This window comes from Lethenteron reissneri, chromosome 44 (genome assembly GCF_015708825.2).
Source record: "Lethenteron reissneri isolate LAM-NWPU_2019-01 chromosome 44, ASM1570882v1, whole genome shotgun sequence".
In the NCBI taxonomy this organism is placed as follows: domain Eukaryota; kingdom Metazoa; phylum Chordata; class Hyperoartia; order Petromyzontiformes; family Petromyzontidae; genus Lethenteron; species Lethenteron reissneri.
The window spans coordinates 11946455-11968608 of record NC_083822.1 but is presented as its reverse complement, the minus strand read 5'-3'; the positions used below and the strand labels follow the sequence as shown (position 1 = coordinate 11968608).

The 22154-nt window shown below is 45.1% G+C and overlaps 1 protein-coding gene across 6 annotated transcripts in view; it reads left to right on the top strand.

Annotated features, from left to right (window-relative positions):
* USP7 (ubiquitin specific peptidase 7) overlaps positions 1-22154 on the top strand; it is an 85497-nt gene that overhangs the window by 45805 nt on the left and 17538 nt on the right. The window contains exons 14-27 of one of the 6 annotated variants that reach the window (XM_061570037.1): positions 51-195; positions 304-396; positions 3523-3653; positions 4735-4869; positions 6790-6891; positions 7898-8003; positions 8105-8197; positions 8929-8996; positions 10237-10337; positions 12188-12338; positions 13445-13512; positions 15648-15756; positions 18560-18637; positions 19495-19595. In XM_061570037.1, coding sequence (XP_061426021.1) covers positions 51-195; positions 304-396; positions 3523-3653; positions 4735-4869; positions 6790-6891; positions 7898-8003; positions 8105-8197; positions 8929-8996; positions 10237-10337; positions 12188-12338; positions 13445-13512; positions 15648-15756; positions 18560-18637; positions 19495-19595 — 1481 coding nt within the window. Of the gene's footprint in view, positions 1-50; positions 196-303; positions 397-3522; positions 3654-4734; positions 4870-6789; positions 6892-7897; positions 8004-8086; positions 8198-8928; positions 8997-10236; positions 10338-12187; positions 12339-13444; positions 13513-15647; positions 15757-18559; positions 18638-19494; positions 19596-22154 lie in introns of all 6 variants that reach the window. The other 5 variants (XM_061570036.1, XM_061570035.1, XM_061570040.1 and 2 more) reach the window with 5 other exon arrangements.

The window sequence follows — 22154 nt, the reverse complement described above, 5'->3', positions numbered from 1 at the left end:
TAATTCTAAAAGGAGTTGTTCAAGCAACTTGGGGGTTTGTGTTCGTGCAGTGGTGTAAGTTTGATGACGACGTCGTCTCGCGCTGCACCAAGAAGGAGGCCATTGAGCACAACTACGGCGGGCTGGATGACGACTTCTCCGTGCGGCACTGCACCAACGCCTACATGCTGGTCTACATTCGCGAGAGCAAGCTCGGTGAGCCCTCCCCCACTCCGCGCACACTCTCAACGCTACGTCTGTGGGCCAGGGGCCGGGAGCTCAGCCGCGTCTCTCATTCGTTAAAACGTCTTATAATTTGTACAGAGATGCTGGAGCCATCGTCACCATCAGCCTTGGTCAGTCGACTGCTGGATGAAGGCCTCCCCAAGCCGCCGCCATCTCTCATGATCGTGCGATGTAATATTCCACCTAACATCCACCTAATAATCTGTGCTTGGGCCAACCAAATGTTTGCATTTTTTTCTCATTAAAATAATGTATTTTTGCGTGAAAGCTTGCTTCGTTTATAACAAGCTCCGACTGTACTCTTGAATCGAAAGACCTTGTTTGACTTTTGGAGACCGGCAACTCTACTTGTGGCGTAGATCCTGTGGGCCCTCTCTCGATGGTAAAAATGTATTCAGGTCTCTCCCCTCTTTTCTCCTCAACTCACCGAGTCCAACCGTGTACCAGTTATTTCTTCCAGTTCCATTTCCATCACACCCTCAGCTCTATTTCGGCAAGATTTGAGTCGCCAGACAGAGTCCCACGTGTTGGATGTGGCGATAAGCAACTCCAAAAGCTGCCCCCCCTGTTCATACCCATTGATTCTGGTTAGCACCCACTGCTTCCTCCTTCCCAGAGTACACTATGGCTCGTGGATCTATTGCTGCAGGGAACTAGGGCCTATGGCTTATGGGCCCCAAGCAAGATTACCAAGGACGATGCTGATTTATTCTGGCATCTTATGATCGTTTTCCTGTTTCGTTAATGTTTCCCTTTCCCTCAATGTATTATAACGTTCCGAGTCTTTTTTTTTTCTTACCCCCTTTTCCGTAATAGCTTTTTTGTTGTTTTAACTCGTGTCAAGTTGCCCTGAACCTTGTGGTATGAAAGACGAGCTCTATAAATATGGATTATTACTAATATGTATATGCACCAATTGTCGGGCATTGTTCAACCATACTTGACCATATTGGTCAATGTCGATCGGTGAAGCGAGCACATTGGTTCTCGCCTCTCGGTGAGTCTCTCGATGGTGTCCGGTGACCTTATGCACGTATGTTTATTTAACTTCTCGCACCGTACAAAAGTCAACCATGCTAATTGGAGGTGCGTGGGAAGGACAACAAACTAAACACAAAAAGTAGTTTTTAATAAATGAGTTTTCAATCTAGATAATTTAAAAGTACATCCGAAAGCATGCGAAGGCAGTGACTGTCATTTTTTTCGATGGCCGAGCCAAAAGCTGCTACAGCTGATGAAGCCCTCAAATCTCTCAGTTCTTTGCCACGTGACTGGGAAGCTGAGAGATTTGCGTGGCCGTCGCTGACTCACGCCGCACTGAGTCATCCGTTTTGTGATGCGGCCTGACGGTTTCTCCCGGGGTTTTATCAATCGACTCGGCTGTGAAATGGATGTCATGACATGATTGTCATTAGTTTGTGTGCAGATACCACAGTCCTGCAGTTGTATACGATTGATTGTGTTGTATATATCATGTACTTGCCTTTGTAATGTCATCTGCAATTTTGTTGGTTATTGCAATCCTAAGAAAGTGTTATTTACAAGCTAAATATAACATTTTAATAAAGTAATTCAATTCTGAATGTGCTAAAATAAGATTAAATAATTGACCCTTTTTTTAAAGAGATCATTCATGTAATTGGAAGTTTAATGAAACAAAGGAAACACAATTATTATTTGCTAAAACTATATCAGAGTCTGACATGTTAACACGTATAACTGTCTTCATGATTTGACCTCAAATGGTCTAGCACCATTTGAGACGAGGCTCAAAGGAAAGCTGTCTCTGGTGTGGATCAATCAGTTTCAAGGACAATGCATATATTATCAGAGTGTTTTTTGTTTGCAATCTGACCACAAGTATTGTGGTTAATGCAAACATGATTCCTCGTAAAAATGTTTCAGTTTTGTTTTCCAAAAAAAGGGGAAAAACCCTATTCTTACTTTTCACTGTCACTATGTGATTGTTCTAGCCTTGTCTCAACACAGCATGGCACGTGCCCAGGTCATTTGTCCGTATTGTTTGGCATCATTTTGCAAGCGATAGCTCTCATTGCTGGCAACGTGAAATTGTTTTTCATCAAGAGATGAAGTTTGGGCCCTTGAGGCACGGCCATTCCAAACCGATGATGCTGCAGCTGATACACTCAGTGACTCCCCCCCCCCCCTCGCATTGGCTTCAGCTTGTCACAAAAATAAACATCCCAGCACCACTTGTAGCTAATGCAAGTATCGTGCCATTTCTGCGCTCCGTGTTATCGGTATTTCTCGCTGGATAATTCTGAATCTGTAAACATGGGGGGACCTGTGGGATGTCACGAAAAATTCACTTAGATTTAGCGGCTGAAATGTTACCGGCTTGGCTTTGGTCAACCGCAGTAAAATAAAACTATTGTTAGATGCGTGCCTTTCCCTGGGTTCAGTTAGACCTACCCAGGATGATGTCTCTGGTGATGTTAATGTGTGTGCCGATTTTTTTATTCACTTATTGTGAAAGGCTGAGTCTGCCGACAGCCGTTTAGCCTAAATTTTCTTTTCTTTTGTCTTGTTGGAATTTATACATTTCTGCACAATAACATTTTGGTTACTGTATCAGCTTGTTATAGTTTTCTGCGTGCGTACTTAACGGAACAACACCTGAAAAATACATAAAGACGCATGATGGAGATACACAGCTGTATGTATGTTTGACTTCTTTCGCACTGTATGTAGCCAGCGGTGCTAATCGGAGGTGCGGGGGAAGGACAAACTAAACATGCTTTGAATTTCACTGCAGATTAGAAAGTGGAACATGGATTAGAGAAATTGACCATTGTGATCTGCGCACGTGCATTAGAATGTCAGTGCGTGGGTGTTAGCTCACACACTGTGTGCGCGTGTTTGTTTATTTGTCTTTTTTGTGTGTCATTGCATGTGTGGGGAGCAGTAGGTAATTTAAACTGGTCATGGGCCTCCCCTTGGTGGACTCAAATGAGTACCTGGTGCAGTGTAAACATCACCACTGGGGTGCTGGCCACTCAGCCTCTCCTGTGCCGTGCCAGCCTTCATAGGTGCTAGCTAACAGCACTTGTTCCAACAATATTGAGGCTCCGAAAATAGACTGCCTCACCAGCCTGTGTCTAGATTCTATTCGAGTCACTTTGTGGACCTGACCAGCGGGGCCCGCATACTTAATCCGGTAAACGCACGCGTCAACCCCCCCCCCCCTACACTGCTGTTTAACGCACACGTGGCATAGCAGCCCCTACAAATGTCTCCAATTGACCGTGGTGTGTGCGTGCGTGGCCGTGTCCGCAGACTACGTGCTGCAGATGGTGAAGGATACGGATATCCCCATGCAGCTGGTGGACCGGCTGCAGGAGGAGAAGCGCGTGGAGGCTCAGAAGAGGAAGGAGCGGCAGGAGGCTCACCTGTACATGCAGCTGCAGGTGCGGCACACGCGCGGGGGTAGGGTGCGGGTGACAGGCCCCCACTCCCCGTCGCTACACGCGCTCACGCTCTCCGGCCGATGATTTCCAGATGTTGTCGCGGTGGCGAGATGTTAACTACCTCGCCTGGTATACAGGAGGTCATGGGGTCGATTCCGACCCCATACCTGGTAAAATAAAAATAAAATTGTTTAGTACACCTCCATGGAGGCTTCATTGGCCAATTTAACACTTTCCCGTTCCGATGACATGTATACGTAATCAAAACTAAACCGGAAGTAAGAAAATGAAATAACTTTATTAGTACCGAGGCTCCCACAAGACCATGCACACTTTGGCGCCAGCAGTCATAGAGTGCGGTCGTGTCGCTACGGTTCTCTGCAGTGAGTACAGTGTCTTTAAAAACAACGGCGCTGCTACGCCTATTTAATTAAAATCAACGCAGAGCCGCTTCCGCGTTCAGAGATTCGACGGTGAACGGGACGCACCCTGCAACTTGCATTCCTTGGAACGGGAAAGGGTTAATATCTTTCTTTGTATCTGAATGCTTTTCAGGAGATTATATTCTTCCATTAAATGTCCTCACATTCTGTACACGTGCTTGCATGTGTACAGTATGCTTAGTATATCTGGGTAGCGATACACGCAAGTTTTAAATCTTTTAATTATTAAAAACTAAAAACTTTCCACTAAAGTGAGGGCTGCCAGGGTACTTTCCTGTGACAGCATTGTCTGCAACGAGTGCTGTGGGTGCACTACCACAGATTTCTATTTTCAAAACTCAACGGCCTATCCACGAGTGCGCAACAATCGTGTCGTCACCCCGCACGTTAAAGTCCGCTCTGCGACCCCGTACACTCGCACAGACATTACTCCTACCTTTAACATCCATTTCTTTATTGCATAATTTCGTAGTTCTTATTGTGTACCCAAGCATTGTTTGATAGCTATTAAACGCAAGGAAATATTTCGCATAGGAACAGTCTGTTCTCCAATAACCCGTGTGGTTTTCATAATGCGAATTGGATAGTGTGGTCGCGCAGCTGCAGTGATGCTTTTGCTGCTGCTGTCCGGTCTCCAGATAGTGACCGAAGATCAGTTCTGCGGACACCAGGGCAACGACATGTACGACGAGGAGAAGGTGAAGTACGCCATCTTCAAGGTGCTCAAGAACTGCACGTTGTACGAGTTCATGCAGACCCTCTCCCAGACGATGGTGGGTGACGCTCGCTAACACCGTGGCACACTGTGTATTTTATTGTGCGTGTTGTGGGGAGCGGTCGTGTGAAGGTTAGCGCGCTGTGCTACGAATCCAGCAAGCCGTGTTTGATTCCCGCTCATGGCCAACACCTTTGACGATTATCTGAACTGGTCCTGAGTCTCCCCTAGAATGGCTCAGCCTCAAATGAGTACCTGGTGCAGTGTGTAAACATCGAGACTTAGGAGATAATAATTAATATTTATAAGGCGCAAATCATCTAGGGATCTCTGTGCGCCATGCACGAAGATAGATATAAATACTACAAAGTATTTATATACATTGTTACGGTCAAGCGATCCATTGTAGCCTCATAGTGATTTATATACTGCATTAATATCACAGTGGCATTGCCAGACTACCATAATGACACACCTCACCAACAATAACAGTTATGGCATTTTAGTCGGCTACAAATTTGGCCCGTTGCCGCGTTCTGCTAATTTCCAGGAAAATAGCAACAACAAAAATGTTCAACATTTCAACGGACACAGGCGGCTACTGGATTTACCCTTGCGGTCAGAGAGGACTCGCTCGCTTACTTACCCGCAGCAGCGAGGGCCATTCACACACGCCGCATCAGCGCTCGGCAGCAGCGGGGAGCGGCGGTAGCAGCGGCGGCAGTCCTGCTCTCCCGCTCCACAAAGGTGGCGTCATCTTGACCCTGCAGGGAGCGGACGTCACCCTTTTATTGATGGCTTAATGGAAAGCCGTCTACGGGGCGCTTGTTGTTTGTTTGATTGAATCCATTCAGTAGTGGCGTTTTGGAAATTATTCCACTAGATTGGGGACATGGGGGAAAGCTGAAACTCGGCATGGAATGTTTTTTTCCCCACAATTCGTTTATTTTTTATTATTCTGGGTCGGCGTATGAATCAGGAAGGAAGCATTTTGTGTTTGTATTGTTACGTCTCCTGTATTGTGCTATTGGTTTAAATGGCTTAACAGTACAATTTGCTTGTAGTTTTCATCAATCGGAAATCGCCTACGTGCAGGATTTGAAGTATGTGAATGTAAGAAAACATTTATACCGTTGATTGAATAAATAATGTTAAGCTGCGCAAAATATTTCCACATCTTGTGATACCCACCAAGCGTTTAGACACCACATACACGAAGCTTGCGTTTATCATCCAAATCAAATGATACATTTGTAGTGACACCCAACACAGTAGTCTTCAATAAGATACGTTTTTTTACTTTCAGCATGAGACAGTCATCGAGGATTCACTTCACTCCCAGCGTTCCAAACTCCCTCACTTTCCGAACTCTTTATATCCCTCAAGCCCTTTTACCAAAGGTTCCTTGACCATCCCGCCTTCCCTTCAGCCGATCGCCATCCACTTTTTGTAATAGATTCCAACCGTCCACCCTGTTCAATCATCCTCCGTTTCCCACCCTTTCCATGTTGTATTTCTCCTCCAATCCCTTCAATTCCCTGCCTTTAGCCAATCGCCTTTCAGGCCCGTTAAGTACCAATCAGAGGGCTTGTTTTTATTTCCTGATTATCCGTGTCACGTGGTGTCCACCACGTCAGTTATGTAGCTCTTTCAGAAGCGATCTGGCCACAAATTATAGCTCATCGAAGTGGCTTATCGTGTGGAAAGTTACAGCAGCTAAATACTGTTAAACGCATGTTTCTAAATTTGGAGAGAAGAATTGCCATGTTCTGTTCAGGTGACAAACCTCACTAATTGGTTGTATTGGGTGGTAGCGGGTTTAACGACACTTATATTCACACAAACTAACCCAAAAAAAACTGTTGTGGACCATAGGTTCTGCTTTGTTAACAGCGCTTTCCTCAACAGGCGGTTAAAGCTGCACGGGGGTTCTGTGTTGTCTCTGCTCACGCGTGCGTGGCTCTCTCTATGCCTGCAGGGATATTCGACGGAGCAGATGAGGCTGTGGCCCATGCAGGCGCGGCGCAATGGCACCCGGCGGCCCGCCATGCAGGACTACGAGACGGAGAACGGCCGCCACGTAAGTCGCTCTCGCACGCTCCTAATCAGGCCGCCCCTGCTGCAGTTCGCCCGTTTTTTTTCAACCCTCAACGGCAAGGATGTAGGGGGGGGGGGAGAGTGAGTTTTGAGTGCTGTCATCATGAAAGCGTGCACAGAAATGGAAATCTTTAATATCGAAAGGTTGAGGCCACTTTGTAGTTGATTTGACTTTTCATCTTCCGGTTAAAATAGCTAATTTGTGAGCGCTTTTATTGGTTTGATGCTGTAAGCATCTCATTATCCTTCACATTGTATGGGCAGTTTTAGGTGTACAGGCAGTCCTCGACTTACAAGCGGGTTACATCCCTGAGACCCGTTCGTACGTCGAATTGTGTCGTATCTTGGGAACTCATGATTTAATTGTACATACGGTCAATGTCATAAAAAATTGTTATAGTTCACGGTCAATGTCCGAGGGGGTATGCGAACTGATTTATAAATGTTTGAAACTATGTCATACATGAGAGTCATTGGTGAATAATCACGTATGAATCTGCCAAGATAAAATGGCTACCGTTAAATGTAAATCCATATGGTAACCTCGAACAACATAAAATACCTTTCTCAACTCGTTGATCGTAAACGATGGGTTTCCAAAAGTACACACGTGCCGAGCGTCCGTTGATTTTTTTTTATATTCGCTTGCAGTTAGCGAGTTAGGGATACCTCACAAAATGGGACAATTGGTTTAAGTATTGATGTTTATTATTCATACATTTATTTCTCAGAACCATGCTGGGGTCAGGCAAGGGGCAGGGGGGGTCACTCAGTTGAAACAAAATATAAATACTGTAGTGTACAGTAGCCAAACAAAGATTTGAGAACCACTGTGGCTGCCACACTGCTTGCCCTTCCCATTGAAGCATTTACGGCCTTTGCCGTTACCCCCCTCTGCCCCCCCCCCCCAACTTTTCTCCCTTGGTGCTCGCAGCGTACGGCGATGCCGATGGTGCTGACTGGCGGCGCGTTGTTTTTGTGCCACCCAGATGATCGAGCTGAGCGAGAACGAGAACCCGTGGACGATCTTCCTGGAGACGGTGGATGCAGAGACGGTGGCTTCGGGCGGCGCCCTGCCCCCCTTCGACAAAGATCGTGAGTTACGCCAGTTAATGACTCCCTGCCGGCTCCCTCGGCGCCCACACACCAGCCTCTAAAAAAACCCGCAATGTAAAAAGTGCGAAATCACGTTTCAGGGGACGTCATGCTGTTTCTGAAGATGTACGACCCCAAGACGAAGACCCTTAACTACTGCGGGCACATCTACACGCCCATCACGTGTAAAATCAGTAAGTCCTCCATCCCCCACATTTATTTCTGCAGTGTACCGTAGCTTTGACCAAACGATAGTCAAAAGTAATTTCCTACCCCAATGAGCATGAAGGCCGTGCACTCATCACCTGTTTGCAGCCCTGAGCAGGTGGAGGAAATTTGACATTCATATGGTGGGAGCGAGTGTTTCTATAGGACAACTCCGGGTGCCACGGTGGCGAGATGTAAACTACCTCGCCTGGTATACAGGAGTTATGGGTTCGATCGCGACCCTAATGCCTATTGTATATAGAGCTTAGCATGTCTCTCTCCCCGCGGCCTTGTGGATTTTTCTCCGGGTCCTCTGGTTTTTGCCTCCATTAAGAATCAACCTGCTTTTAGAGTTTTTGCCTGCTGTCATACATTTCCACGTGATACGCCACTTTGTTGAGCTATAATTTGTGGCCAGGTCACTTCTGAAAAAGACCTATATAGCTCAGTGGGCCTTACCTGGTAAAATAAAAAATAGTTGAGTTTTTAGACTTCCCCACAAAGTGGAACTAATTTTATCTACCCCGAAGGGATGCTGGGCTGAGTCACAACCTCCAGAATGAAAACTCGCAACTTTCTGATTGTGGAAATTACAAATAACGTTATCCAGAAGATTGTATTTGCAGTCATGGAATTGTCAATTTTATTGTGGTTTCAAAAATGTGTTTAACGCCGACTTTGTCGTGTGCTCCCGCCCCCTCCCCAATTGCCCTGCCAGGAGATCTGCTGCCAGTGATGTGTGAGAGAGCAGGCTTCCCACAGGGAACGAACCTTATCCTCTATGAGGTCAGTGCCACCTCTGCCATTTGTTTTGTCGCAGCATTGCCACTCGACTGCAGTGTGTGTGTCGAAGGAGAATACAGTAGCAGCAAATCCGTAGTAGTTGTCTATGTTAAAATGCAGACTGCCTGTACTTTGTTAAATCATAATCGAGCTCGGTGTTCATAGGTGTATAATAACTTGAAGGGCATGCTCTGTCCAAGTCATGCCTTAATAGTGTCACTTACTCGTGTGTTATTCTAGCCCTGTGTATACTCTGACTATCTCATTTCATTTATATCTAAATTTAATTTGAGCGTGTTTGCAGTCTCCACGTGCACACGTAGCCTTTCACTGCCAGATCAGTGGCAGTCTCGCAATGAAAACTTTATGCCCACCACGTGTTCTGTCAAAATCCATGCTCTGTAGTGGGGTCCCGTGTTGGCGAGATGTTAACGACCTCGCCTGATATACAGGAGATCGTGGGTTCGATTCCAACTCTCACGACTGCATGTTAAATGTCCTTTATAAACATGACATTGCTCAATGTGGATTACATACAGTGATCATTGCCCCCCCCCCTCCCCCCTACTGGCAGGCCAATGCCCACTTGCAGGCCACAGTCGAGCTGCACAGGGGAGAGTTGCCACTGGGGGCGGGGGGGGTTCCCTTTTTAAAAGGAAAAATGACATAGTTTGTGACCTTTTGGGCAACGACCCTTGATGGCACACAAGTGAGTTTTATGTGCCATTGCAGAAGAGCCATTTTCCAAAATGTTGCCTGTTCCAAAGTTCCTTTTAAGGACACATGTTGATTGACAAATGCGAGTTTTCTTTTATTCATTGTGCTTGTTACACAACTGAAATTAAATTAATTTATATTCTATGGTTCTTTCTGTAAAGTCGCGTAGATAGAAAAAATAAGAATAAAATAATAAAAATAAAGTGAATAAAAAAAATACAAAAATATCACGACGTTTCGATTTTATTATTATTTTATTGTTATAATGTTTTCTCTTTACGTGACTTTACCGAAAGAACCATAGTATATCAATTCCTGCAGTCACGAAAGTTTAAAGTCAAAATTTAAATCAATTTACTTGATATGCGTTGACAATCTTGAGTCGTAGTAAACGTCATCCCTGGTTCTGCGTTCTACTCTTACTGTTGATCCTTTGGCTTGTGTTTCTCTAGTTGGTTGTGGTTACGGGTTGGAATTTTAAGTGTGGCGCGTAATGACTCTGAACCACTTTCCTTTCTTTCCACAGGAAGTTAAACCAAATCTCACTGAGCGAATTCAAGAGATCGACTTTTGCCTCGACAAGGCACTGGACGAGCTCATGGATGGAGACATCATCGTGTTTCAGAAGTTAGTGCCGCATTGCATTTGACTAAAATCACAAAACCCCGCTGACATTCCACTTTCGACAGGACTTCAGATCTTTCAAAGTCGGGAGTAAATGTGTGAAGTGTTTATTAATATGTCTATTTAAAAACTCCATGAGTGTTCTCAGGCAAAGTCTAGTTTTCATGAGACGCAGAGATCCAGCTCTCAATCTGTCCTGAAAAGTATGTGTTAGGGTTCAACCGAGTTTAATAATCATGTGTTTTCAAGCGTTATACACAGCAGCAGTGTATAAATTATTATCAGAGCCTGCTTTGCTTCATGTCCTGTTCCAGCCCATGAGTTTGTCTTACTATTGAAGTGCATTCCAATGTAAGGTACACCGATCCCTTAGCAGTTAGCTATATCAAATGATAAATTAACTTTGTATTTTCCAGCGAGGGACGCGGGAAACCGCAGACAAGCGGGAGTGCAGTCAGAACCAGCACCAATAAATGCCTCAGCGCTGTGGTCCTATATTGTGGATATTTGTCCAGCTCCATTCATGAGTGTTTATACGTGCAGGTGGACACTGGAGTACCCAGGGGGGGGTAACATTCGATCCCCCGTACAGGTGAAATACAGTAAAACCTTGGATTGCGAGTAACTTGGTCTGCGAGTGTTTTGCAAGACAAGCAAATTTTTTAAATAAATATTAATTTGATAAACGAGCGAGGTCTTGCAATACGAGTAGTACGTGTATACGCTTTGTCTGCCGAGCGTCACGTAATCACAACTGATATACGAGTGCTTTGGATTACAAACACGTTTCCGAAACGAATTATACTTGCAATCAAAGGTTTTACTGTACAGGTGGAAAGTAGCACATTTTCTATACTGCCATACCATGACTAGCCAGGAGATGGAGACAATGATATGCACTTGGGTAGGGAGTTTCACAAACCTGTGTGACCCACCAACCCTAGCCTCAGCAGTGCTGGATTACAGACCTACAGCATCGCCACCAGCGCCCCATGTGTAAGATGCTTGGCAGTCGAGAGACATACCAATCATCTTACACCACTCGAGCAAACGTCCCCTTCTTGAGCCAATGGAGATCCTTATAATTTGAAAATGTGTGCAGGCCAAGGCAAAATGTGAAGGCCAAAGCCACATTACTTTAAGTGCCAGCAAAATAAACATCCTCAGACATCTGTGGAAGCTGCCAATGATTCAGCTGATCACTGGGCTGAACTAAACCATGTGTTATTTATGTAGAAATGTGAAATATGATGGCTTCATCTTGTGATAAACGCTTACATTTGTAAAGTGTGTTATATTTTCGTTACGTTGAGAAAGTGTAGTTTTTATTCAAATTTGTATCAGGCATGGCTTGGGCATGGGTGTGTGCCAATGCCTGTTATGAAGTGGGGAGCGGTGGTGTAGCGGTTAGCGTGCTGCACTACGAACCCGGCCACCCGAGTTCGATTCCAGCTCACGGCCAACACCAGTGACGATTATCTGAACCGGTCCTGGGCCTCCCCTAGGTCGACTCGGCCTCAAATGAGTACCTGGTATGGTGTGTAAACATCGCCACTAGGGAGACAAAGGCGGCCAGGCGTGGTGCCAGCCATCAACCCCGAGTATGCCGTACCAGGCCTTCATTGGTGCTCGCTAACAGCACTTGCCCCAACAGTCTGTTAAGGCTACACGGGGGATCTTTGTCTTTGATGTGAAGTTGTAGAATGAACCTTCAATGAATCACAAACGAGGGTCATTGTCTGAATATTCGCAAGGGTGCCTCCGCAGAATTCGTGTGAAGGAGAACAAGGGCTGTCCATTGAACAAGCGTGCTTACTGAGAGCACGTTGTGTCCTGTGCCACCAATGACACAGGGACGATCCTGACAACACGAGCGAGCTCCCAACCGCCAGGGACTACTTCCACGACCTGTACCACCGTGTGGACGTCACCTTTTGCGACAAGACCATCCCCAACGACCCCGGCTTTGTCGTCACACTCTCAAACAGGATGACCTACTTCCAGGTAACGTTGCCGTGCCTGTGACGTAGCCCGTGACAGTATTTCTCGCCCTCTTAGTACCTACGTCCCATAAGTCATCTCTGGTAGGATTCCACCTTTGAGGTTCGTGTGCCTCATGTTAAATATCAAATAGGGGGGGGGCAGTCTCACAGTGTAGACCATTATAGAGGCAACTGAGTGGAATATCTATTTTAATGGAGATTTGTTATGATGGGCCCATTGGCATTTGGATACCCAGAGCTGCTTTTTGCCATTCTAATCTACGAAGTAACTTTTTATTTTACCAGCTAAAGTCCACTGTGCTATTATATATAGCTCTTTTTCAGAAGTGACATTGCCACAAACGATAGCTCAACAAAGTGGCTTGTATAAAAATGTACAGCAGCCAAATACTCTAAATGTATGTTGCCTAAATGGGGTAAGGGAAAAAACCGAAGGACCCAGAGAAAAATCGTACACGAGCACGAGGAGAACACGCAAACTCCAAATATACAGCAAGCGTCAGGGTCCGGATCGAACCCACGACCTCCTGTGTACCAGGCCAGGTAGTTAACATCAAACATAAAATTAGGAACACCTCAGAGAAATAATGTTTACAACGGTCACAGACAGAGCCTGGGGACAATCCTTGAAATAGGATAACGGGTTTCCATTGAACTCTTCATGACCAAGAGGCCAGGCTACGGTTAATTGTGTTTATTTACTCCTGTGGTGTTTAAAAAGGCCTTGCACTCATGTGCGCGCCCTCTGCTCTGGGTCTCTTCTGTGCACATCTGTGAGACACCCGAGACACCTGTTTGTCATGTGTGACAGAGACGCCTGTTCATCATGCGTGACCGACACCCGTGACTCATTCGTGACAGAGACACCCGTGACTCATTCGTGACAGAGACACCCGTGTATCACTCGTGACAGAGACACCCATGTAACATGTGTGACAGAGACACCCGTGTAACATGTGTGACAGACACCCGTGTAACACCGATTAGCACCGTTGACCGACGTACGTGCGGTGCGAAACGTTGTTCAACGTACGTACATACGTACATGCGTACATACGTATCACGCGCAAGACACCTGCCACACCTTGTGTGTCTATTGTTCTTCAGGTGGCAAAGACGGTAGCGCAGAGGCTCAACACCGACCCCATGCTGCTCCAGTTCTTCAAATCGCAAGGGTACGTGCTGTGGTATTGGCGACGTGCGGTCAGTGGGTGGCGCCCGTTGCTCACCAGCGCACGCCGGGGAAGGCTGCGCTCCCCACCCACCAACCTGACGAGCCTCGTCTTGCTGCAGTCCGCTCCCTCTGGCCTCAATCTGTTCTCCCGGAGAAGTGGCGAGCGGAATGTGCTGAGCTAGTAACGAAATGGCATGCGTTTGTTTATGCTTACTAATTGGCTGTGGTCGGGTGGTGGTGGGTTTAACGACACGCGTATCCATAATAGAGGTTTTTTGGGTTAGATCGCTTAAATATATAAATGTGTCGTTAAACCCGCCACCACCCGACGCAGCCAACTAGTAAGGGTTGTCACGTAAACAGAACGTACCAATTCGTCACTAGTACAGCACGCCGGTGTGTTGGAGAGCCAAGCCACAACATTTTCAATCTGAGTATGACATTTCGCCAGTAATTACAACTCGCTTCATCAGGCGACAGCCAGATTTGTGGAGAAGTCCACCTGTTTCGTTCCTTATATAGAGGCTTATATTTTTACTCAATCTAACCCAAAAACCTCTTATATTCTCAACTTTGTTTGGCTACTGTATGTACCCCTTGTTGATTTTTGTTTCATCCAGGTACCTCCCCTTGCCTGACCCAACGTGATTCTGAGAAATAAATGTATGAATAACGAACATCAGTATTTTAACCAATTGTCCATTTTGTGAGGTATGCCTAACTCGCTGCGAGTAACTGCAAGCAAATACAAAAAAATTCTACTGACACTCTGCATGCATGACATAATTTGTTCGTGATCGCTTAGTTACTCTTGGAAACCACCTTGTTTACGATCAGTGAGTTTAGAAAGCCTTTTACATAATTATAGGTTACCTATGGCTTCAAATGTTATCGTAGTTATTTTATATTGGCAGATTCATACATGATTATTCACCAGTGACTCATGTATGATGTAATTTCACACATTTATAAATCACCTCATGTGTACTCTCTGGGTCATTGACACATACCCCCAGGGGTCCGCGAATCCCCGGTTGAGAGCCACTGCTCCAGAGTGTGCATTGGTTTATGTATCGGCCTGCTGCAGGATGTCCCGCCACCTCAATTAGTATGCAGCGTGTAGCCCACGTTGTACACTCTGCTCTCCTATAACGTGGAAGTAGTTGCGTTCCTGAAGAACAGCGCGTTATGTAAAAATTACGTGATAATATAGGGTAAAGCAAAGTCCGCGATGACACGTGAGATGCGTATGCAGGCTGGGTAGCATCTATAAGCATCCAGTAGTATCCCCCTGCCTTGTGTGATGCCGAGGCAGCCATACAACCGCTTATTCCTACTCGCAAGACGTAGTTCCGTGCACTCAATCGCGTTATATCCAATTCGCGTCCACGTTAGAAAAAAATGCGTTCCCTCATACATTACATCCAATTTGTGTTATGAAAACGAGCGTTATAGGAGAATAGACTGTATTTGCACCAATCCGGTTAACACATGAACATGAAGTGCAAACTTGTCCCAGCTGTTTAAGCAGCCCAGCAGTTTGTGTAGTGCAAAACGCAGGAGTGCTAAATTGACATGAATTCCTTAAATGTGCATTCTTATAAGTTGTAAAATAAAATCTTTCATCATCATCAGTCATGGTCCACCCACTGGTGTCCCCCCATCCCTCACAATCCTGCAGTGTAGAAATCTACCTGGATGCTATACACCGATTATATAAACTTTTAAAAAGCATCACATGAAATACACTGGCAAATTCTTGTTTTTTAATTGGTGTAACTTCGAGTGTAAATTGCCTCATGCTTAGTCGCAGTGGTGGCTTTTAAATAAATCCTTGCACACACAATTTTGAGACGGACGTTTTATAATAACCAAACCGTTGAGAAACCAGCCAACAGATCGTGCAGCCTTGTCTAATGCGTCGTTATGAGCGCAGCCTTCGTTTCTGGTCCAGTGGTTGGTGAAGGTCTAAAAGAAGTTGCCGGTAGAAGTTGTCTTAGCTGCTGGATAATTGCCTCCTCGCCAGTTTGTCTGCAATTCCGCTCAACTGTCGCGGTTGTCGTCGCGTGCGCGGGGCCCCTTTGGGCGGCGTGAGGGGGTGGACAGCAAGCTGTTTATCAGATCTGTTCTTTGTAGCTACAGGGATGGGCCTGGAAACCCGCTGCGACACACCTACGAGGGCACCCTGCGAGACCTGCTGCAGTACTTCAAGCCCAGGCAACCCAAGAAGCTCTATTATCAACAGGTATTGGGAGGGGGGGGAGGGGGGTTACGCGAGTAGAACAGGCTTCCCAGTCGCTCGGCAGCAAACGCCAGTGCGCTCCGCACTCCACCACAACAGCCCCAGGCCTTCAGCAGCGAGTGGCCCCGCCTTCCGCACATATTCGTGGCCTGGCTTTCAATTTCATAACAATTAAACTGTTGAGCCGAATGTACGTTCTTATTATTTTTCACGTCTTCAGTTTAACGTCGGTCGATCTCAAGAGGTGATGTCAATATTTCATATTTTATTTATTTAGTTTATTTTTCATTTTACCAGGTAAGGCCCACTGAGCTATGTAGCTCTTTTTCAAAAGTGACCTGGCGATCACAAATGATAGCTCAACGAAATCGCTTATCTTCTGTAAACTTATCGCAGACAAATACTGTAGACGCATGTTGATTTTAAATGCGGAGGGACAAACGGAAGAATCTGGAGAAAAATCCAGGCCACCACGGGAAGAACAACATGCAAACTCCAAATATACAGCAGCAGGCGTTAGGGTCGGGATCGAACCCACGACCTCCTGTATACCAGGCGAGGTAGTTAACATTTTGCCACCCTGGTGGCCTTATATAAAACTGCCCTTCTGTTACTTCCTCTATGCTTAGATCCCACAGCCGTAGCACAGTGGGGGGGGGACGTACAACCTCCATGGGATCGCTCTCACCACCTCATCACCAACACCATCTGGGCTTAGGCCTTCCCCTTAGGCCCTCCGGCCTCTGGGCGTGATTCAGATGCCTCCATCTGTGACCAGCCCCCGTGTTCCCTGCACACACATCCCACCACCCTGTACCACCTACTCACATTTTTTTAGGTTTTTATGAGCTCATATCTTTCAGAGCATGCCCAATGAAAAAGCCCTTGGCTCTAGAGTGGTGAAGGTAGTGTGACCTGAAAGATGTAGAAACCATTGAGTCCCATGGGGTTTTATAACTTATACGGCAATTGCTGATGCTAGCACTTTGAGGTCTGGAATTTTGTCGTACACAGCGGGATTCCTGGTGATTTTCCACCGGAGGACGCACGCCACCCATAGTGCGTTGGCTCTTGGCAGTGAAGTATCGGCTGGGCATGGTCTCACACGGACTGGCAGTGCGTGCTGTGAAAGGCACGGGTCTTTTTATGCAGCACGTGGTCATGTGCACTCAGAATATAAATTAATAATTGGTTGGAAAATTTTGAATCAATAGTTTCAGGCCGTGTGATTTCCATGTAATTGCCTCTGCAAAGTATGGGTTTCATCATTAAAATCGGGCATGACTTTAAGAAATGTCATGAACGGTTGGGGGTGTTTGGCTAATTAGATACTGCTAAAGCAGATATACAGCACATCCTCGAACATGCATGTCGGCTGAAATGCCAGTGTTGGCTTACTTAGTCGTGAGGGAGTGACGATTATGACTCCCAATTTAGATAACGTTCAACCGCACTTCCGATAAGCACGGTTGGCTGCGTACGTTGTGCAAAATAAGCTCTACGTACGTACGACATGGCAGCAGAGTACTTGTCAGGGATGTTCCGTTCCGCTTGCTGAATAGAAGAGTTTGTAAGCACTGTTCTCATTACATCACCATGGCTGCGAAATGAGCTGTGAAAGAGTCCGGCTGTTGTGACGCTACTGATTTGCATGAAAACAAAGTTAATTACCGTATTCTCCAGATTATAAGGGGCACTTCCGAGTAGTATGGTTGGCTACGTACGGTGCGAAAGGAGTTCTCCATACATACACCTTCTGATTTTAAAGCAAAAGTTGTGGGTGTGTATCTTATAATCCGGATAATGTATACAGTATGCCCTCGTTATTTGCACGAGATACGTTCCGGAGATGCTTGTGAATAGCATTTTTTGCAGGATAATGTTATAAAATTACCTTAAATATGTAAATATGCTATTAAATAAATGCAAATTACGACACAAAAACATTTAGATTCGTTATAATAAACATAAAGTAAATATGAATGTATTAAATTATAATGACTTAACTTTTGTGACTGCAAGGAATTCATATTCATCAGTTCCGGATGACGACCGTTTGTATAGCGATCAAAACGTCGTGATAATTATATTATTTTTATTGTTATTATTTTTTCTATCCACGTGACATTACCGAAAGAACCATAGAATATTAAATAATAGTTTATAAATTAACTTACCTTCAATTATGTTGATGATGATGTACAGTAGGAGGATGCAGTAACGATGGTGATGATCTCATCACTTTTTTGCATCACGTCATCGCTTAATTTCACCACTTTATCACATCACTTAATCTAATCCCTTAATCTCATCACTTTCTCTCTCGACGCAGTCGTGCAGGGTTCCAGATGTGATTCGAGAATAGCAAGTTTATAAATTTAGAGGGAATTATGTTACCATGTAAATGCCTGATTTTTCCGAACTTGTCGTTATATTTGCACATTATATATGTTTTTAAGCACTCGTGAGATGCAACCGCATTTATATTCCCGTTGAACCCGAGATCCTGACTCTCCTTTATTGTACATCCTTTTAGAGGTGCAATAATTCTCATGTAGTAGCCTTTTCGAATAGAGATTGTGAGTATTATAAAAATCAATATGAACATTATTTCAGGATGTAGTGCATGTCTTGTATTGATTAATTTTTCAAAGTGACAGATGTTCCCAGTACTTGAGCCTATCCACTATAATTTTACTGCAACCAGTATTGTGCTTTTGTTTAGTTCTTTGATGAAACATTGTCTCGTTGAATCTTAACCCGATGTTACAATAAAGACTGCGACTTTGTGACGGTGTGTCTGCAGCTTAAGATGAAGATAACGGACTTTGAAAACAAAAAGAATTTCAAATGCGTTTGGCTGAAAAGCAACTTTGTGGAAGAGGTAAGTTTGCACCTTCTGCTCATGCCCACCGTTTAACGAGTCGCCCTGTTTCACCGTAGCCCATGTGCCCAGATTATGAGTTACAGCCAGTATTGGTGGGCCACTTAACAATTAACCATCAAGATTCAGTGCCACGATTACATTCAAGAAGTACTCTCTTGTGGCTCATCTATATAGTGTGTCGTGTTATGTCGTGTTAATTCCATTATCCTCAAGCTATAATACATTCATCATATATGCAATTGGCATGCATTACTTGATTCTTACGTGTACCAGCTGGGTCGCTCGGCGTTAGAGCAAGCCACTCGCAATCGTGCACCCCCCACCATCATCCCTCTATGGATAAAATGTTTACCACTTTGCTTATTAGTCAACAGCGGTTGTCCTATGGGTAGACTCGCCCCTGCCATAACAATGTGTAATTTCCACCATTGGCTCAGGGCTGTATATCGAAGATGAGCAGCATCAATGCTCTTGAGTAGGAAGCACATTGACTGTTTTGAGTGTGGCTGGGTTAGACGTCTGGCAGACAAGTGGCGGGCGCCACGGTGACCATGTTAACTACCTCGCCTGTTATACAGAAGGTATAACAGGTGAGGGAGTTAACCTGTATATTTGGAGTGTGCATGTTCTCCCTGTGGTCATGTAGATTTTTCTCCTGGGTCCTCCGGTTTTTCCCCCCACATTTGGAAATCAACATACGTTTAGAGTATTTGTCTGTTATAAATTTCTGGCTGATAAGCCGCTTCATTGAGCCCTCATTTGTGAATGCCAGGTTGCTTCTGAAAGAGAGCTTACCTGGCAAAATAAAAAATTGTCTTAGTTTTAGAATGACGGGTGAGTGTGCTGCCCCGCAGGAGATCACGCTCTACCCGGACAAGCACGGCTGTGTGCAGGACCTGCTCGAGGAGTGCAAGAAGACGGTCACCCTCTCGGAGACCAGCTCCGGCAAACTCAGGTCGCTACCCCAGCTGTGTAACGCTCTCCACCAGTCCTGTTTGTACCACTCTACACCCGTCCTGCTTCTCCCACTCTACATGAGTCCCGTTTGTACCACTCTACACAAGTCCTGCTTCTCCCACTCTCCACCAGTCCTATTTGTGCTTTTTAATGGGATTCAAAAAATCCCCCTCCGAGTGCACTCGGTGGCATAGTTGGACCCACACACTTGTAATGGGGATCACAGTTTGCCATTTTTTAAGTATAAAGCACGGATTAGCACAAGCATGCTAATTGCCTTTGCAGAGTCGGAGCCTTCGTGACTTTTGGCTTGACAAGGTGAGGCCCTGTTTAGAGTCGTAATGTTATGTTTTCAAGTGTAAAGTCGGTGGCTGTTGCCATGGAGACGGTTACTCACACATTGCATTTTAGTTGGCTACATTTTTAAATCTCGGATTTGGGCTACGATGTTGAAACTGTGGCCTACTTTTGTGATTGAGACCCACGGTATATATGGGACATTTTTTCCAGAATCAAAAATTATTAAAAATCAGAAGAGGTTTTTTTTTTTACCCTTTCTGGCAATAAAACCGAAGCTGTTAAGATGCTCAAACACCAAATAGACATATTTTGCAAAGCATCAATTCTGCATTCACCACTTAATGTGGCAAAACATGCCAACAAACATGCCACAAGTACGTGTGGTTAATGTGGATGTTGTGCCTTGCAAAAGGTTTCTATTTGGCGTTTGAACATCTTCATACCTCCTGTTTTATTGTCAGAAAGGCTAAAACCTATTCTTATTTTTCATATTTTTCGATTGCACCGTGTCTAGCATCCTCTTCACAGCCTTATGCGGTGCTTCGATAATGTCTTACACACATCAACGAGCATTGGGAGGTGGACCCATGGCATCCGTCAGGAGCTGATGACTAATGGCTGTTTTCACGAGTGTTTGGAGAAATACCATTATTCCGGATGAGCTTTCCAATACTCAAAAACCTTGATCTGTATTTTGCATGAGCCACTCTATTGCCAAATCTGTCTTGCCAAAGTCACGAAGAATTCACACTTAAATGTTGCAAAGGGGCAAAAGAGTTCACCAACGTCAAAAACGAACACGGTTGACTTATTTGTTCTTGTGTGATGTCACATCTTTACTCACCGCTGCCGTTCTACCTTTTGTTTGTTTTGCACGCTTGTAATATTCTGCAAGTGTGTTCTTATATAATATTTAAAAAGCGCAGATACAGTCGGTAGCCGTGGGGGGGTGGGGGGGTCAGTGTTCTTACCCTGATGAGCTCAAGGGTGGTGCTGTCTTGTTGATTGTACCAGAGCCAGTGCTTTTTGTGTTTAGTTTGTTGTCCTTGTCCGCGTGGTTGACTGTGGTGGCTGCGTACGGTGCGAAGGAAGTTCAACATACACACGTGCATCGGACAACCACTGTTGACTTCTCTGCAGAGTCGTTGGTGCTCATGTTCTCTCTACTCCAGGGGAATGAGGGCACAGACGTGTGCGTTGTGAGATGTTTGTATCAACACACATTTGAGGATGCATGACAAATCTACGGGACCTTCTTTGCCATTATCAGAATGATTAAATAAGACGAATAGGTTTCCCCTTTCTGGCAAATAAGACGAGGTGTTAAGATGTTGACACACAAAATAGACACCTATTGCAAGTCTGCATTGGCCACACCTGCTTGTGGCAAAACATGGAAACAAACTTGCTCTCATAATGTCTGCATTGTCTTTGACACTGATTGGCCTACACCATAGATGGCCTCGTCTCACTGGTGTTAGACCAGAGAATGCCAAATGCAAACCGTGCAAAGGCAATGCAATTATCAAAGCATGAATAGCTCGGATTGAGCAATTATATCTATAAAATCTTTATTGCCAATGTCAAAATGAGGAGATAAAATAGGCTTTTAGTCCTTCTGGCAATAACACGGGAGGTGTTAAGATGCTCAAACGCCAAATAGACAAATCTCGTGACTGTTTACTCGACACTAAAAATAAGTATAGTATTATTTAAAACGTTGCAGTAATGTTGTTCTATGCCTTCGAATGAAAGGCATCGATGCAGCTGCGGTGTATTATCGGTACAGCACAGAGCCCACTTGAGTTGTATCGAATCCCCGGTATCGGTCATGTTTATAATCGAGAAGAAGCATTTCCATCCGTTCACTGAGCGTTACGTGACATCAATCGCCTCGGTCGGAAGAGGTTTTGAGCTGGGGATTACTTAAACTTCAGAGGATTGTGCAGTTAGATTTGATTCCAATGATATGGCTCTACACAAGCAGTCTGTCTCTCAAGCTTTCTGTTCAGCATGATGCAGACAGTCCCCGGGTTGCGGAAGACTCGACTTACGGAAATCCAACCTTACAGAAATGCTCCCATAAATCATGTTTAAAAAAATTCTACACACACAAATGTTTGCGTTAGTTACGTAAGGGCAAGTAGTGCAGCGTGGTGGGGTTGCGAATGAATTCCGTGGAGCGAGCTTCGCTAGGATTAAAGTAAATGGAATTTTTATTTTGGGGGAAAATTGTTCAGTTTCCAACATACGAAAA